The 19,354-nt window shown below is 43.0% G+C and overlaps 3 protein-coding genes across 3 annotated transcripts; all 3 read left to right on the top strand.

Annotated features, from left to right (window-relative positions):
- On the top strand, positions 1-918 carry LOC113123186 (olfactory receptor 11A1-like). The gene has a single exon (XM_026295005.1). The coding sequence runs from the start codon at positions 1-3 to the stop codon at positions 916-918; it is 918 nt and encodes a 305-aa protein (XP_026150790.1).
- Positions 919-12,553: 11,635 nt separating this feature from the next.
- On the top strand, positions 12,554-13,471 carry LOC113123187 (olfactory receptor 11A1-like). The gene has a single exon (XM_026295006.1). The coding sequence runs from the start codon at positions 12,554-12,556 to the stop codon at positions 13,469-13,471; it is 918 nt and encodes a 305-aa protein (XP_026150791.1).
- Positions 13,472-17,382: 3,911 nt separating this feature from the next.
- LOC113123188 (olfactory receptor 11A1-like) lies at positions 17,383-18,300 on the top strand. Its single transcript, XM_026295008.1, has one exon. The coding sequence runs from the start codon at positions 17,383-17,385 to the stop codon at positions 18,298-18,300; it is 918 nt and encodes a 305-aa protein (XP_026150793.1).
- Positions 18,301-19,354: the final 1,054 nt, after the last annotated feature.

Raw genomic sequence — 19,354 nt, forward strand, 5'->3', positions numbered from 1 at the left:
ATGGAGGAAGATTTAAATGTAACATATATAACATTTGGTGGGCATGTGGAGGTTCACAAATACAGATACCTTTATTTTATGGTTGTTTTAATAGTTTATATTCTAATAATCTGCAGTAATGGTACTATTGTGTACCTGATCTGGAAACACAGAGACCTCCATGAGCCTATGTACATTTTCATTGCAGCTTTGTTACTGAACTCTGTTCTTCTCAGCACTAATATCTACCCAAAGCTACTCATCGACTTTTTATCTGAACAACAGATCACATTTTATCAGGCCTGTCTGGTTCAGTATTTTATGTTTTATGCTTTAGCTGCTTCAGAGTTTTTACTGTTGACAGCCATGTCCTATGACAGGTATGTGTCTATATGTAAACCTCTGCAGTATCCAACTATCATGACAAAAAGAACAATCAGTGTCTTTCTGGCTTTATCTTGGCTTGTGCCTGCATGTGAGATGGCAGGATTAACAACACTGAGCGCTAATCAAAAACTCTGTAGTTTTACCCTGAAAGTCATTTTTTGCAATAACTCAATTTACAAACTTTTCTGTGTGACTTCAAAAGCCATATCTATATATGGTGTCTTAATATTGGTGAATGTTGAGCTTCTCCCTGTGCTCTTCATACTTTTTACATACACCAGGATACTTATAATATGTTATCACAGCTCTGGAGAAGTCAGGAGAAAAGCTGCACAGACCTGTTTACCTCACCTGATGGTTTTATTCAACTATTTCTTTTTGATATCATATGAAGTTATTACAGTTCGACTTGAAACTGATTTCCCTAAAACAGCACGTTTAGTAATGACTTTACAGTTAGTTGTGTATAATCCTCTATTTAATCCAATTATATATGGACTAAAAATGAAAGAAATTTATAAACACCTCAAGAAGTTGTTCTGTCAAAATTAAATGCAGTAACTGTATCAATGCTAATTCATATTCTGAAATAATGTGACCACTGATCAATTTCTGCCATTATTCCAAAACATGACATTTCAAGATCACAAGTTTCATTCTGAATGTTTCATTGTGCTTTAAATTAACTGTATATATGGATATCCCTAATAAAGATATACAGTGGGTACGGAAAGTATTCAGACCCCTTGAAATTTTTCACTCTTTGTGTCATTGCAGCTATTTGCCAAAATCAAAAAAGTTAATTTTATTTCTCATTAATGTACACTCAGCACCCCATCTTGACAGAAAAAAACCAGAAATGTAGAAATTTTTGCAAATTTATTAAAAAAGAAAAACTGAAATATCACATGGTCATAAGTATTCAGACCCTTTGCAGTGACACTCATATTTAACTCACATGCTGTCCATTTCTTCTGATCCTCCTTGAGATGGTTCTGCTCCTTCCCTGGAGTCCAGCTGTGTTTAATTAAACTGATTGGACTTGATTAGGAAAGGCACACACCTGTCTATATAAGACCTTATAGCTCACAGTGCATGTCAGAGCAAATGAGAATCATGAGGTCGCAGGAACTGCCCAAGGAGCTCAGAGACAGAATTGTGGCAAGGCACAGATCTGGCCAAGGTTACAAAAGAATTTCTGCAGCACTCAAGGTTCCTAAGAGCACAGTGGCCTCCATAATCCTCAAATGGAAAAAGTTTGGGACGACCAGAACTCTTCCTAGACCTGGCCGTCCAGCCAAACTGAGCAATCGTGGGAGAAGAGCCTTAGTGAGAGAGGTAAAGAAGAACCCAAAGATCACTGTGGCTGAGCTCCAGAGATGCAGTAGGGAGATGGGAGAAAGTTCCACAAAGTCAACTATCACTGCAGCCCTCCACCAGTCGGGGCTTTATGGCAGAGTGGCCCGACGGAAGCTTCTCCTCACTGCAAGACACATGAAAACCTGCATAGAGTTTGCCAAAAAACACATGAAGGACTCCCAGACTATGAGAAATAAGATTCTCTGGTCTGATGAGACCAAGATTGAACTTTTTGGAGTTAATTGTAAGTGGTATGTGTGGGGAAAACCAGGCACTGCTCATCACCTGCCCAATACAATCCCTACAGTGAAACATGGTGGTGGGAGCATCATGTTGTGGGGGTGTTTTTCAGCTGCAGGGACAGGACGACTGGTTGCAATTGAAGGAAAGATGAATGCGGCCAAGTACAGAGATATCCTGGAAGAAAACCTCTTCCAGAGTGCTCAGGACCTCAGACTGGGCTGAAGGTTCACCTTTCAACAGGACAATGACCCTAAGCACACAGCTAAAATAACAAAGGAGTGGCTTCAGAACAACTCTGTGACTGTTCTTGACTGGCCCAGCCAGAGCCCTGACCTAAACCCAGTTGAGCAAATCTGGAGAGACCTGAAAATGGCTGTCCACCAACGTTCACCATCCAACCTGACAGAACTGGAGAGGATCTGCAAGGAAGAATGGCAGAGGATCTCCAAATCCAGGTGTGAAAAACTTGTTGCATCATTCCCAAGAAGACTCATGGCTGTACTAGCTCAAAAGGGTGCTTCTACTCAATACTGAGCACAGGGTCTGAATACTTATGACCATGTGATATTTCAGTTTTTCTTTTTTAATAAATTTGCAAAAATTTCTACATTTCTGTTTTTTTCTGTCAAGATGGGGTGCTGAGTGTACATTAATGAGAAATAAAATGAACTTTTTTGATTTTGGCAAATGGCTGCAATGACACAAAGAGTGAAAAATTTAAAGGGGTCTGAATACTTTCTGTACCCACTGTACAGTTCCATTAGAAGGTCACATGAAGTAGATTATTTTAGATCAAACAGCTACTCAGTCATTTATTAGGAGAACAGAATTTTGTGTGTGTGTTTTAAGGAGAAGGGTTACAAAAACCCTTAGTTTTGTTCCTGCTAACATCATTGTCCTGTCACACATTAGATTTGTCTTGACATTCATGTGTTTGTGTGTGTATCTTAATCAACCTCGTCAAAGACACATATAGACTTACGCACAAACACGACAACCACTGAATATTAACCTTTCCAGTTTATACTGTTTGGTTTGGTTTCATGCTCACCTGGTCAATGGCAACATTTTGGGCAATATCACAGATTTCAGGAATGCTGTGTTCTCGTGTAATGTGATGTGAGAAGGCAGGTTTAGAAGCTTAAGATATTGATATATATTCATAATATTAACTGTAAATGCCTTGCTCAACAAAACCCTGCAGGACATACAGCACATGGCCAAAGCTATATGGACCGGCCTGTTCCAGAAGAATCATTTGTGTACAGCTATGTTACCAGCCACTTACAGTGTGGTACTGACCTCCCTTCCCAGGTTCCAGTTACAGAAGCCTAGCCAGCCAGATTAACTCTTTATAGATTTTTGCTGGAATCTCTTCAAAAGAGGTCTATTTCCAGGGGGCGGGCCAATGGACACAGAATAAACCAGTCAGAGAAATGAAGGATATGAAGGACACAAATGTTAACGCTCCAACACTCAACAAAGGAAGACAGGGGATACAAATAGACTCAGGACAGAACTAATTAACACAGGTGAAGCTAATCTTAACTGATGAACAAACGAGACACAAAACTGCCTATGATAAACATAGGTGAAAAACAGAAACAGACACAAAATAAAAGTCCATAAACTGGAACTGAAAATCTAACACAACTCCTCTTATTGAACAGAAAAACTGAACAGTCAGATGTGGATTATTAAATATTAGGTCTCTTTCATCTAAATCTCTGTTAGTAAATGACTTGATAACTGATCACCAAATTGACTTACTCTGACTTACTGAAACCTGGTTACAGCAGGATGAATATGTCAGTCTGAATGAATCAACCCCCCCCAGTCATAAAAATTGTCATGTTCCTCAAAGCACAGGTCGAGGTGGAGAAGTAGCTGCAATCTTCCACTCAAACTTATTAAACTGAAAAAGAAGTTAGTGAATCAGAGGAGATTAACCCCATGGTATAATTTACAGATTCGTACCTTAAAGCAGGCATCACGAAGGCTGGAAAGTAAGTGGCGTTCCACGTCTATTAACGTATAAAAAAGCTCTCTGTAAAGCCAGAACTGCATACTATTCATCACTAATAGAGGAAAATAAGAACAATCCCAGGTTTCTTTTCAACACTGTAGCCAGGCTGACAAAAAGTCACAGCTCTGTTGAGCCCAGTGTTCCCTTAGCTCTCAGCAGTGATGACTTTATGAGTTTCTTTACAAATAAAATCACAACTATTAGAGATAAAATTCAGCAGATGCTTCCTATACCTGCAATAAATGAATCTTCTACTACAGTAGCTCTTGAATCATCTGTAGGACCTCAGTTATGTTTAGACTGCTTCTCTCCCATAGATCTCTCTGAATTTACATCAGTAGTTGCTTCATCGAAATCATTAACGTGTCTCTTAGACCCCATCCTGACTAGACTGCTTAAAGACACCCTGCCATTAATTAACTCATCTTTATTAGACTTGGTAAATTTATCTCTAGTATCAGGCTACGCACCACAGGCCTTTAAGACTGCAGTAATCAAACCCTTACTGAAAAAGCCTAGTCTTGATCCAGGAGTCTTGGCTAATTACAGACCAATATTCAACCTGCCATTTATTTCTAAAATCCTAGAAAAAGCTGTTGCTAAGCAGCTATCAGACCACTTACACAGGAATGAACTATTTGAAGATTTTCAATCAGGATTTAGAGCACATCATAGTACAGAAACAGCACTGTTAAAAGTTATCAACGATCTTCACTTAGCCTAAGATAATGGACTTGTTTCTGTACTTGTCCTCCTAGACCTTAGTGCTGCATTCGACACTATTGACCACAACATCTTATTACAGAGACTGGAGCATGTGACTGGTATCAGAGGAACAGCGTTAAAATGGTTCCAATCCTATTTATCGGACAGATTCCAGTTTGTTCATGTCCATGATGAACCTTCCACATGCACAAAAGTTAGTTATGGAGTTCCAGAAGGCTCTGTGCTAGGACCAATTCTGTTCACCCTGTACATGCTTCCTTTAGGCTATGTCATTAGGAAGCACTCTATTAATTACCACTGCTATGCAGATGACACTCAGTTGTATTTATCTATTAAACCTGTTAACACAAACCAGTTAACCAGACTTCAAGTGTGTCTAACTGACATAAAGGCCTGGATGACCAGTAACTTTTTACTTTTATTCAGAGAAAACAGAGGTCATTGTATTTGGGCCTAAAAACCTCAGAAATAACTTTTCTAAAATTATAGCTACTTTAGATGGCATAGCCCTGGCCTCCAGCACTACTGTGAAAAACCTTGGAGTTATTTTTGACCAGGACATGTCCTTTAACTCACACATAAAACAAATCTCTAGAACTGCATTCTTTCACCTGCGCAACATTTCCAAAATTAGGAACATCCTGTCTCAAAATGATGCATTTGTTACCTCAAGGCTAGATTACTGTAACTCATTACTATCTGGATGTCCCAGTACCTCCATAAAAAGCCTCCAGTTAATCCAGAATGCTGCAGCCAGAGTCCTGACAGGAACTAGAAAGAGAGATCATATTTCTCCTATGTTAGCTTCTCTTCATTGGCTCCCTGTAAAATACAGAATAGAATTTAAAATACATCTCCTCACATACAAATCCCTTCATGATTAAGCTCCTTCATACCTTAAAGACCTCATAGTACTGTATTATTCCAATAGAGCACTTCGCTCTCAGAATGCAGGTCTACTTGTGGTTCCCAGAGTTTCCAAAAGCAGAATGGGAAGCAGAGCCTTTAGTTATCAAGCTCCTCTCCTGTGGAACCAGCTCCCAGTCTGGGTTCAGGAGGCAGACACTCTCTGGACTTTTAAGGCTAGACATAAAACCTTCATTTTGACAAAGCATGCTCTCTCTCTCCCCTAGTTTGTGCTCTCTCTCTCTCTCTCTCTGTACCTTCTGCAGGTGTCCCTGGTCCTGCAGCTGTATATCGCTGATGTGCAGTTACTGGCCCCAGCAATCAGCAGTGTCTTATTTGTTGCTGTTCTTTTCTCTCTCCTCTATCCACTCACCCCAACCGGTCAAGGCAAATGGCTGCCGAAACTGAGCCCGGTTCTGCTGGAGGTTTTTTCCTCCGTTTTTCCTCTCCACTGTCGCCAAGTGCTTGCTCATAATGGATTTGTTGGGTTTTTTGTTTTTGTAAAGTGCCTTGAGATTGATTGTATTGTGATTTGGTGTTATACAAATAAAATTGAATTTAATTGAATTGAACAGTAAAGTAAGAGGTCAGGAAGACACAAGAGGCAAAGACTATCTTCAGGCACAGTGTCAGGTTCCGGAAAATCAGAGGACCAGAAATGCCACACACTAGAATGCTTGTAACGAGTTTATTTTCAAAACAACGAGGGCTGGAGGCTTGAATGGAGACCGAGGATTATAGCATGAAGATTCCGGGGAAGTCGGCAGCTGTATGGCTTGCACCTAGGCCCACACCGGGTAAGTCCACGGGGAGTCGAGGTTGATGGAGGAAGAACCGGGGCTGGGTCCGCAGAGCAATATCTGGCGGTGCAGTGTAATCTTGATCAGGGATCCGGGTAGCGGCAGAACACAAACATAGATTCCTTGGGCATAAAGAAAAACACCTCCAAAACAAAACTCAGGTAAACGGTGGAGGGCAAAACACTCTAATCAATCCTTCTTTAAAGTCTTTCAGGTCAAAAATACTTATATCAGTTCTCTTTAAATCCTCACGCCGTTCCTCAGAAACTGAAAAGAGGTAATACTTCACAGATCGTCTCTGACGGACTGTCACGGGAAATACCAGGAGGAGTGGGACGGCGTGAGTCGATCCAATGCCTAGGACCGGAACGTAGCTCCGGGAAGCCCAGACGCACGGGGAGAATTCCAAAACAAGAGACGGCTGGGAATCTATGTTCCCAGTCGTGACAGTACCCCTCCCTTAACGGCCGACCCCCGGCGGCCCCTAGGTTGATCAGGGTGTGAACGATGGAAATCTTCAATGAGTTTAGGGTCCAGGATGCGCCCCCCAGGTACCCAAGCACGCTCCTCCGGACCATAACCCTCCCAGTCCACCAGGTATTGAATGCCCCGGCCCCTGCGCCGGGACTCGAGGAGGCGACGGACCGAGTAGGCCGGCCCGCCGTCGACGAACCGGGGGGGGGGGGGGGGCAAGGGGGGAGGCAGGAGGTTGCTGCTATGAACAGGTTTGACACGAGAGACATGAAACGTGGGGTGAATCCTCAGTGCTCTAGGCAGCTGCAGCCTAACTGCCGCCGGGTTTATCACTTTGGAAATGGGAAAAGGACCAATGAATCTAGGGGCTAACTTGGCATGTGGTACTTTCAGAGGAACTTCTCGGGCTGACAACCAAACCTTCTGTCCCTCCTTGTAGAGAGGTGCCGGCCGCCGCCTTCTGTTCGCCTGTCGGCAATAGCTGGAGCCAGAGATCAGGAGGGCCCGCCTCGCCCTCTGCCAGGCCAGGTGGCATTGGCGAAAACCTGCGGTGGCCGGTCCAGACCCCCCTCGGGGTAACGGCAAGTCGAACACAGAGGGCTGAAAACCATACACAATCTGAAAGGGAGAGATTTTAGTGGAAGAGGACGGCAGAGAGTTATGGGCGAATTCCACCCATGCCAAGTTCTTTACCCAGGACCCTGGATCCTCGGCGCAAAGGATGCGCAGACCCTTCTCCAGTTCCTGGTTCAGTCTCTCGGCCTGCCCATTAGTCTGAGGGTGATAACCGGAAGATAAACTTAGGGTAATTCCCAAAAGGCGGCAGAACTCTCTCCAAGACCTTGCGATGAACTGTGGTCCTCGATCGGACACGATCTCTTGTGGAATCCCGTGCAGGCGTACGACATGGTCAACCAGGGCCTGCGCGGTTCGGAGAGCTGAGGGCAGTCTGGGTAGAGGAACAAAGTGCACCATCTTGGAGAACCGGTCAACGATGGTTAAAATGGTAGTATTACCTAGTGATGGGGGAAGACCGGTTACAAAGTCCATGGCAATGTGGGTCCACGGACGCCGGGGAATCGGAAGAGGTTGGAGGAGTCCCGAGGATGCCTGGTTGGATGCCTTGAAACGTGCACAGGTCGAACAGGCCAGGACATACTGATGGACGTCTCCCCGTAACCCAGGCCACCAGAAGTGTTGTCGTACGACCTGGAGAGTCCGTCTTACTCCGGGATGGACGTGGAGCCGGGACGCGTGACAGACCTCCAGTACTCTGGAACGCAGCTGGGGAGGAACAAAGAGGCAGTGAGAAGGACAACGGGCAGGAGAAGGGTTACCTGCGTTGGCCTGAGAGACCTCCTGTTCCAAGGGAAGACGTGCTGCTCCTAGTCTCGCTGAGGCCGGCAGGATGAACTCAGGTTCTACCTTCGAGTCAGACGGGGAGTGAAGGCGGGACAGAGCATTGGCCTTTGAATTCTTGGCCCCGGGGCGAAAGGACAGGGTGAAATGGAACCTGGAAAAAACCCCTGACCATCGGGCCTGGCGGGGGTTGAGGCGCTTGGCAGTCCGAAAATGCTCCAGGTTCTTATGATTGGTGAGGATAGTAAAGGGGTGCTTGGCTCCCTCCAGCCAATGCCTCCACTCCTCTAAGGCCAGTTTTACTGCTAGCAGCTCCCGGTCCCCGACATCATAATTTCTCTCGGCAGGAGACAGTTTCTTGGAGAAAAAGGCGCAGGGGTGAGCCTTAGAATCCCTGGGATCTACCTGAGAAATAACTGCCCCCACCCCCGTGTCCGAAGCGTCTACCTCCTCCAGGAAGGGTAAATCAGGGTTTGGAAGGGTTAAGACTGTGGCAGAGGTGAAACGGGACTTCAGACTCGTAAAGGCCCTTTGGGCCTCGGGAGTCCAGAAGAAGGGAACCTTTACTGAGGTGAGTTGGTGGAGGGAGTGGGCTACAGAGCTATAGTTCCTAATGAATTTACGATAAAAATTGGCAAATCCTAAAAACCCTTGTAGTTGTTTGCGGGACTGGGGAACTGGCCATTCCCTGACTGCCCTCACCTTCTCAGGATCCATAGCGATACTACCCGGTTCTATAACGAAACCCAAGAAGGACGTCTTCTTGGAGTGGAACTCACATTTCTCCACCTTCACAAATAACTGATTCTGAAGGAGCCGCTGAATTACGGCCTGGACACGGTGAATATGTTCGGTCTAAGAACGGGAGAAAATGAGGATGTCGTCGAGGTATACAAAGACGAACTTGTTAATCATATCTCCCAACACATCATTGACCAGGTTCTGAAATACCGCGGGGGCGTTGGTCAGCCCAAACGGCATAACCAGATACTCAAAATGGCCGTTAGGTGTGTTAAAGGCCGTCTTCCATTCGTCCCCCTCTCTGATTCTAACTAGGTGATAAGCATTTCGTAAATCTAACTTGGAAAAAATGCTTGCACCCTGAATGAGTTCAAAGGCAGAAGTGAGAAGAGGTAGGGGGTAGGAGTTCCTGATAGTAATGTTATTAAGGCCCCGATAGTCTATACAAGGGCGTAAACCTCCATCTCGCTTCTTTACAAAGAAAAACCCCGCCCCTGCAGGTGACCGTGAAGGACGAATTATGCCAGAGGCCAATGATTCCTGAATGTAGGTTTGCATGGCCTCTCGTTCCTGCCCCGATAAAGGGTATAACCGACCCTTTGGGGGAACTGAGTCAGGTAGCAACCGAATGGCACAGTCATAGTGGCGATGAGGTGGAAGGGAAGTGGCTCTCTCCTTATTAAAAACCTCCCGAAGGTCGTGGTACACAGGGGGAACTTGGGCCAGGTTGGGCTGGTACTGATTCTTGGGGGCTGAAATGGCGGGGTTAAGGGCGGTGCGGAGGCATGTAGCATGGCAACTTGGACTCCATTCCAGAATCTCTCCTGTGGACCAATCAATCCGGGGATTATGAGCCTGTAACCAAGGAAGACCTAGAACACTTGAGGACAAGGGGGGGTCAACGACTAGAAAGGTGACGTACTCATGGTGATTTGCAATAGTTAAAAGAACAGGCTTAGCTCTGACCTTAACTTCATGGGGAGTCTGGTTGTTGAGAGCTTTGACCAGAAGGACCTGTTCCAGGGGCTCCGTGTCCAGCTGGAGTGCCTCTGCCACGGACCGAGAGATGAGATTGGTGTCTGAGCCGGAGTCAATGAGTATCGGAAGCTGTTTCCGATGTGGAGGAACCCCGAAAAGAGCCTTGGTAAGAGAGCGTGAGAATAACAGTTCAGAGGATGATTGGCTCAGTAAGGACCCCACTCTCCTCACTGAGCCTGGTCTTTTACTGGACATTGGCGAATCTGATGTCCCGATCTGCCACAATAGAAACAAAGGCCCTGGACACAACGTCGGTCTCGTTCTGCCGGAGAAAGCCGACCCCGACCAAGCTGCATCGGCTCCGGGTTTGGAGGTCGAGGCTGGTCCCTCGTAGGCTGGTAACTCGGGCGATGACTGCTGGGTAGAGGTCCGGACGAGTCCCGCTCCAACAGGCGTTCCAAGTACCGCTCCTCCAGACGAGTGGTAACATCGATCAAGCCCCTTAAATCCTTGGGGCGCGGTTGATGAGCCAGATCGTCCTTAAGTCTAGCGTTGAGTCCCAAGTAGAAATGGTCATAAAGAGCGGCCGCATTCCAGGTGCTATCCTCTGCCAGGCGTTGAAATTGGACCACGTATTCAGCTAATGGTCTATCCCCCTGTAGGAGCCTGGTGAGGTGGCTCTGGGCCCCTACCTCAGGTCGGACGGGGTCGAAGATGCTGGAGAGTTGGTCGCCGAAGTCCTTTGCTGATCTACAATAATACTCGTCTCCTCCATGCAGATGTTCCCCACTGGGCTGCCTCCCCCTCTAGTAGGGAGATGATATAAATGACCTTAGAGTCCTCAGTGGGAAAAGCCGAGGGTTGGAGGGAAAAAACAAAGTCACATTTCGTGAGGAAGGAGCAGCTGCGACCCACCTCCCCGCTGTATGAAGTAGGTGGAGGAAGTCGTGGTTCAGAGACGACGGAGCTCCTGACTGTGGGAGGGGAGGCCGGCAATGGAGTATCGGAGGCCTCGCGGGATGGACAGGCGAGAATCACCTGTTGGAGTTGGCCGGAGATGCGTTCCATGGACTGGGCGAGACTCAGGAATCGGGCTTCGTGAGACTGAAGGGCAGTTTCGATGCTGGCGCACCATGAAGACGTGGTAGGCGTGGCTTGGTCCATAGTGGCGAGATTGTACTGTCAGGTTCCGGAAAATCAGAGGACCAGAAATGCAACACACTAGAATGCTTGTAACGAGTTTATTTTCAAAACAACGAGGGCTGGAGGCTTGAATGGAGACCGAGGAGTATAGCATGAAGATTCCGGGGAAGTCGGCAGCTGTATGGCTTGCACCTAGGCCCACACCGGGTAAGTCCACGGGGAGTCGAGGTTGATGGAGGAAGAACCGGGGCTGGGTCCGCAGAGCAATATCTGGCGGTGCAGTGTAATCTTGATCAGGGATCCGGGTAGCGGCAGAACACAAACATAGATTCCTTGGGCATAAAGAAAAACACCTCCAAAACAAAACTCAGGTAAACGGTGGAGGGCAAAACACTCTAATCAATCCTTCTTTAAAGTCTTTCAGGTCAAAAATACATAAATCAGTTCTCTTTAAATCCTCACGCCGTTCCTCAGAAACTGAAAAGAGGTAATACTTCACAGATCGTCTCTGACGGACTGTCACGGGAAATACCAGGAGGAGTGGGACGGCGTGAGTCGATCCAATGCCTGGGACCGGAACGTAGCTTCTTAGTGCGATCTGACGGAGAAGCTGGAGAGACGTCTCGGCGTAGTTCTTCGACTGGCGAAGCAGACAATCCCACACTTGACTGTGGCGACCGAGGAGGATATATGCAGGGAATCCTGAAAGAGAGACAGGTGAGTGGAGTAGACTACTAATCACCGGAAGTCCGGGGAGCCTAGACGCACGGGGAAAATTCCAAAACAAGAGACGGCTGGGGATCTATGTTCCCAGTCGTGACACACAGGTTCGAAACAAATATGTCATTAACAACTAAACAAACAGTCCAAGGGATTAGATCCCAAATCCAAATTGAAGTTTAGTAGTAGTAGTCCACTCGCTATTTACAGGGGAAAAATCTTTTAGGAAAACAGGACATAGGATATATTGGGCACAACAAACAAGGTGTGACTTTTTTAAAAACAAAATGGTTTAGTGATAAAAAAACAACAGATTTATTACGAAGTCAAGTGAAAATATTCATGGATGTGTACAGTATTTTATTAAAACATTTGTTATATTCTAGGGAATGAATATTATGTTTTTAAACCTGTTCTAACAACAATCAGGCCTCCAGAGTTTGATGAAGTTGTTTACATGTTAGTCAGTCTGGGCGGAAAGTTTAATGAGATCCATGGAGGATGAATCAGGCTCATAAAAATATTTCACAGGGTCCAACAATTCTCTCTCTGAGCTTTGGACATGAGCACTCAGTGAGTTTGAAGATCAGGTAACTGCGAATGAGTAAGAGAGTCTAATACAGGGTAGAAGAGTCTATTACAAACTTCAAGGTGAAACCTTGTTTTAATTCACATATTTCTGTTAGAATTGCATTCTTGTTTGTCTTTCCCAATGGAGGAAGATTTAAATGTAACATATATAACATTTGGTGGGCATGTGGAGGTTCACAAATACAGATACCTTTATTTTATGGTTGTTTTAATAGTTTATATTCTAATAATCTGCAGTAATTCTACTATTGTGTACCTGATCTGGAAACACAGAGACCTCCATGAGCCTATGTACATTTTCATTGCAGCTTTGTTATTGAACTCTGTTCTTTACAGCACTAATATCTACCCAAAGCTACTGATTGACTTTTTATCTGAACAACAGATCATATCTTATCAGGCCTGTCTGGTTCAGTTTTATATGTTTTATACTTTAACTGATTCAGAGTTTTTACTGTTGGCAGCCATGTCCTATGACAGGTATGTGTCTATATGTAAACCTCTGCAGTATCCAACTATCATGAGGAAAAGAACAGTCAGTGTTTTTCTGGCTTTATCTTGGCTTGTGCCTCCATGTCACCATGTGGGATTAACAACACTGAGCGCTAATCAAAAACTCTGTAGTTTTACTCTAAAGGTCATTTATTGCAATAACTCAATTTACAAACTTTTTTGTGCAAGTTCAAAAGTCATAACTATTTTTGGTCTCATCATTGTCCTAAATGTTGTGGTTCTCCCTGTGATCTTCATACTTTTTACATACACCAGGATACTTATAATATGTTATCACAGCTCTGGAGAAGTCAGGAGAAAAGCTGCACAGACCTGTTTACCTCACCTGATGGTTTTATTCAACTATTTCTTTTTAGTAATATATGATGTTATTACTGTTCGACTGGAAACTGATTTCCCTAAAACTGCACGTTTAGTAATGACTTTACAGTTAGTTGTGTATAATCCTCTATTTAATCCAATTATATATGGACTAAAAATGAAAGAAATTTGTAAACACCTCAAGAAGTTGTTCTGTCAAGATTAAATGCAAACTAATTTCATCAACACTGATTCCTTATTGTGAAAGAATATTGCAGAGATGTGATTTGTCTGATCACTGGAAATAATTCAATGTTAGAATTTGGTGAGATTCCTTACACTCAGTAAAAAGCGTTGTCAGCTTCAATAATGTGATGACTGGTCAGTTTTTTTGCTATAACTCCAAATTCCATCTTTCCTGTTCTGTGAGTCACACATTTCTTTTTTATGTGTTAATTATATGTTCATTATTTGTTTTTATGTGTGACATTATGTGCCAATCAGCAGCCCATTATCAAAAATGTCAAACAGTTTAATAGTCTGATAGGCCTCCTTTTATTACAGTGCATTTTCACTGTGGCATTAGCCTGACAACCTTATGCAACAATAAGCGTTTCCATTTTTAGTCAGCACCTTTTATTGGTGACGGGACAGTCAAACCACTCCATAAAGTTTTCTCCAGGACATCCCAAAGACGTTCAGTGGGGTTAATTTTATTATAACATAGAATAGATGAGCCTGGAACTGAGCAACTTAAGCAAAGCAAGTTAAGTCAAATTTAACCAAATTATATCACACATTTCATAGCTCAGGCGTTGACTTTGTTTATATGCACAACACTTACTGTACATAATATACTAAAATATGGAAGATCAAAAGGTACTACATATATAAAAAAACAAAAAATAGAAATATATAATAGAAGACAATAAAAGGTGAAATAAGAAAGTACTCATGTAAAAGCATCAATAATATTAATTCTGAAATGAAGTTTTTAACTGACTTATCAAGTGAAGCGAAACAACGTTCCTCTAGGATCCACAGTGCTACATGAAACAGTATCTAATAATAATTAGCCTGAGAGCACCAAGCTTTGTAAAGGTGGTCCAGTTCACAAAGTGCAGACACTACATTAGACAATGTACAAGGCAAAGGCCAATAAAGAATAGTGCAGCACTGACCAGGACAGAGGTGAGAGGTGCAAATCAAGGTCAAAGGAATGAACCAATAACTGAGCCTTGAGGGGCAGACATGTAGTAACTCTGGCCCAGAGGCCAATCATGACATAAGGTGAGATTTCATATCAAGGCTTCCAAGGTAAAATGTATTCTCTATGGCCCGCCAGCACTGTCAGACAGCGTTGATACTGATAAGTCAGGTGGTATCCAACCTTCAGCGGACGTTTCGACCCTAAACCATGACGTCCTCCAGTTGGTGGGTTAGCAGAGATGACCAATTACTAATCTTCTCCTTCTGGCTTCCAGCTTTGCTCCTCTCTTCTATTCGAGCCGACATGAGGCTCTCTCTCTGCTGCTTCCACTAAACTGTGGAGGGCTGCTTTCCTCTCCCTCCTAGCAACTCCCAAAGCGCTGTCTTCCACGCCGACTGCGCCGGGAAACCTCTGCAGCCCACTTCAGTGGGGCAAAACCAGGTCTGCCACCCTTTGTCCCTGCATTGTTGGACGAGGTCATGGAATTTAGTAGCCTTCCTCTCCCAGGTATCGTCACAGCTGTCTTCTCAGGGAACAGTCAGTTACACCATAATGATATTCCTTTCCCCCCAGACCAAATGACTAGGTCTGGCCTCAGAGACATTTTTCAGCAGCAGGGACTGGGAGACTGGTCAGAGTTGAGGGAAAGCTGAATGGAGCAAATTACAGGGATATCCTCAATGAAAACCTGTTCCCCAGCGCTCAGGACTTCAGGATGGGCGGAAGGTTCAGCTTCCAACATGACTACGACATTACACCCACAACCAAGACAACACAGGAGTGGCTTAGAGACAACCCTGTGAATGTCCTGGAGTGTTCCAGCCAGAACCCTGTCCAACATCTCTGGAGAGACCTGATAATGGCTGTCCATCGATGGCCCCCATCCCACCTGACCGAGCTTAAGAGGATTTTTAAAGATGAATGGCAGAAAATCCCCCAGTCCAGGTGTGCAAAGCTCATTGCGTCATACCCAAAAAGCGAAGGGGGTCTGAATATTTTCTGAATGCACTGTAAATCCAAATGGTAACATTTATTTGGCCAAGCAGTGTATGCACTACATTCCTAAATAGTGATGAAAAAACCAGGCACTGCTCATCACCTGCCCAATACAATCCCTACAGTGAAACATAGTGGTGGGAGCATCATGTTGTGGGGGTGTTTTTCAGCTGCAGGGACAGGACGACTGGTTGCAATTGAAGGAAAAGTACAGAGATATCCTGGAAGAAAACCTCTTCCAGAGTGCTCAGGACCTCAGACTGGGCTGAAGGTTCACCTTTCAACAGGACAATGACCCTAAGCACACAGCTAAAATAACAAAGGAGTGGCTTCGGAACAACTCTGTGACCGTTCTTGACTGGCCCAGCCAGAGCCCTGACCTAAACCCAATTGAGCATCTCTGGAGAGACCTGAAAATGGCTGTCCACCAACATTCACCATCCAACCTGACAGAACTGGAGAGGATCTGCAAGGAAGAATAGCAGAGGATCCCCAAATCCAGGTGTGAAAAACTTGTTGCATCATTCCCAAGAAGCCTCATGGCTGTACTAGCTCAAAAGGGTGCTTCTACTCAATACTGAGCACAGGGTCTGAATACTTATGACCATGTGATATTTCAGTTTTTCTTTTTTAATAAATTTGCAAAAATTTCTACATTTCTGTTTTTTTCTGTCAAGATGGGGTGCTGAGTGTACATTAATGAGAAATAAAATGAACTTTTTTGATTTTGGCAAATGGCTGCAATGACACAAAGAGTGAAAAATTTAAAGGGGTCTGAATACTTTCCATACCCACTGTATATATATATATATATATATATATATATATACATACTCTACTCACAAAAAGTTAGAGATATTCGACTTTCAGGTGAAATTTTTGGAAAATGTAAAAAGTTCATACTACAGTGATATTATATCATAAAAGTAGGGCATTTAAGTAGAAGTATGCAATGGTAATTTCTTCATCTCAAACAATTTATTGAAACAAAAGCTAACAACAGTCATGGGCATACCACAACAAAAAATTTCAATGTCTCAATAACTTGTCAATTGTTAGGTGTCGTCTTGGTCTCATGATGTCAAAATGTGAACAGCATGATGAACAAGACTGTTTAAATACGAACTGTCATTGAACCAGAACATTTAGTGGTCGATGGTCATGGATCAGACACTTGTTGTGATTTTTGTGGTTAATCACCTTGTTAGAGAACATCATGTTATGCAATAAGTACTGAAACATTGAACAGTTGGACATGTGCATTCAAAAGTTTAGAGAAGGTCAAATTAAGTTCAGCTCTAAAGGTTATAGTGCATCTTAGGTGCATTCTGAAATTCTGAAAATGTCAAATATCCCTAACTTTTTGTGAGTAGTGTATGTCCAGTGATTCTGGCAAAAATGTAAATGAAAAAGATAAGAACTTCATTGTTACCTTCTCTTTGGTTTTTGTGTTCATGTATATATATATATATATATATATATATATATATATATATATATATATATATATATACACATATATATTTTTTATTTCCATAGAAATGAACAGAATGATGTCGTTTACGTAACAGTGCATTGAAAATAACAGCAGGTCCTAATCCTCAGTAAAACGTGGAACAACAACCTGGGATTCAGGCCTCCAGAGTTTGATAAAGTTGTTTACATGTTAGTCAGTCTGGGTGGAAAGTTTAATGAGATCCATGGAGGATGAATCAGGCTGATAAAAATATTTCACAGGGTCCAACAGTTCTCTCTCTGAGCTTTGGACATGAGCACTCAGTGAGTTTGAAGATCAGGTAACTGTGAATGAACAAGAGAATCCAACATTTTTAAAATCTTCAGAAGTCAAACACCTCAGTTTTTAAATCACGTATTCTTGTTATATGAAATATCTGTCTGATAAATCAATAGTTTACAGTTTGTCTTTCTTAATGGAGGAAGATTTAAATGTGACATATATAACATTTGGTGGGCATGTGGAGGTTCACAAATACAGATACCTTTATTTTATGGTTGTTTTAATAGTTTATATTCTAATAATCTGCAGTAATTCTACTATTGTGTACCTGATCTGGAAACACAGAGACCTCCATGAGCCTATGTACATTTTCATTGCAGCTTTGTTACTGAACTCTGTTCTTCTCAGCACTAATATCTACCCAAAGCTACTGATTGACTTTTTATCTGAACAACAGATCATATCTTATCAGGCCTGTCTGGTTCAGTATTTTATGTTTTATACTTTCGCTGCTTCAGAGTTTTTACTGTTGGCAGCCATGTCCTATGACAGGTATGTGTCTATATGTAAACCTCTGCAGTATCCAACTATCATGAGGAAAACAACAATCAGTGTCATTCTGGCTTTATCTTGGCTTGTGCCTGCCTGTCAGGTTGTGGGATTAGCAACACTGAGCGCTAATCAAAAACTCTGTAGTTTCACTCTGAAAGTCATTTTTTGCAATAACTCAATTTACAAACGTTTTTGTGTGAGTTCCAGAGCTGTAACTATATTTGGTTTGTTTATGTTGGTAAATTCTGTTGTTCTCCCTGTGCTCTTCATACTTTTTACATACACCAGGATACTTATAATATGTTATCACAGCTCTGGAGAAGTCAGGAGAAAAGCTGCACAGACCTGTTTACCTCACCTGATGGTTTTATTCAACTATTTCTTTTTGTCAACATATGATGTTATTACAGTTCGACTGGAAACTGATTTTCCAAAAACAGCACGTTTAGTAATGACTTTACAGTTAGTTTTGTATAATCCTCTATTTAATCCAATTATATATGGACTAAAAATGAAAGAAATTTATAAACACCTCAAGAAGTTGTTCTGTCAAGATTAAATGCAGTAACTGTATCAATGCTGCTTCATATTCTGAAATAATCAGGCAGAGATATGACTTGACTGATCCCTGATAAGTATTTGTCAGGGTTTGTTTTGATTCCTGACACACAGTAAAAATCACTGTCAGCTTCAAGAATGTGACCACTGATCAATTTTTGCCATTATTCCAAAATACGACATTTCAATATCTTAAGTTTCATTCTGAAAGTTTCATTGTGCTTTAAATTAACTGTATATATGGATAACCCTAATAAAGATATACAGTTTCATTAGAAAGTCACATGGAGTAGATTATTTTAGATCAAACAGATACTCAGTCATTTATTAGGAGAACAGAATATTATTAAATGGCAGTGAAAAAAAGTTTTCATTTTTGGCCGGGTCCATTTCTGGTACAAATGTAATTTGCAACATAAAAATGTGAAGATTTATTTTCTAATCTTGTAGGGGAGTAATTAAATTTGTAAATCAGAAACAATCTAAGGTATTATTTATCATTGCACAGCATCAGTATGGTGGTGCACATGAGTTCAGCAGCCCTTTGCTCTTTGGCATGGTGTTTTTTATTGTGCGTGCCATGTGTGTGTGTGTGTGTGTGTGTGTGTGTGTGTATGTGTGTGTGTGTGTGTGTTTGCTGAGCTTTATGAATCAGAGCATGTTTATAGTTGACAGGTGTTAATAAATTGTGAATTATTATCCAGTAACACTGCCGCAATGAACCTTCACAACATTCCTTTAGACAAAACCAGAACAAATGGGTCTCCATGTTATCAGGACCACCAAGTGGCAAAGACGAATGCAGGGGAAGCAGGAGCAATGATGGCGGGTGGGCCTACCCTCCAGGCTGAGGAAATGTGCTCATAAATGCCAGGCCCATGGCACATAAAATGAACAACATGGAGCCACTGATTGGTGCTCGATTTTTATATGATGATAACTACAAAGACCTGGTTTCACCTGGTGATCCCAGACACTGCTGTATGGTGCACCACCAAGACTGTACCAGACACCAAGGGTGTTTGTAGCAAACTGAAATGATCAGGGGCTAAGCC

Source organism: Mastacembelus armatus, chromosome 21 (assembly GCF_900324485.2).
Source record: "Mastacembelus armatus chromosome 21, fMasArm1.2, whole genome shotgun sequence".
Lineage (NCBI taxonomy): Eukaryota > Metazoa > Chordata > Actinopteri > Synbranchiformes > Mastacembelidae > Mastacembelus > Mastacembelus armatus.

Coding starts and splice junctions, on each gene's coding strand:
- LOC113123188 (XM_026295008.1), top strand. CDS start 17,383: ATGGAGGAAGATTTAAATGTGACATATATAACATTTGGTGGGCATGTG.
- LOC113123187 (XM_026295006.1), top strand. CDS start 12,554: ATGGAGGAAGATTTAAATGTAACATATATAACATTTGGTGGGCATGTG.
- LOC113123186 (XM_026295005.1), top strand. CDS start 1: ATGGAGGAAGATTTAAATGTAACATATATAACATTTGGTGGGCATGTG.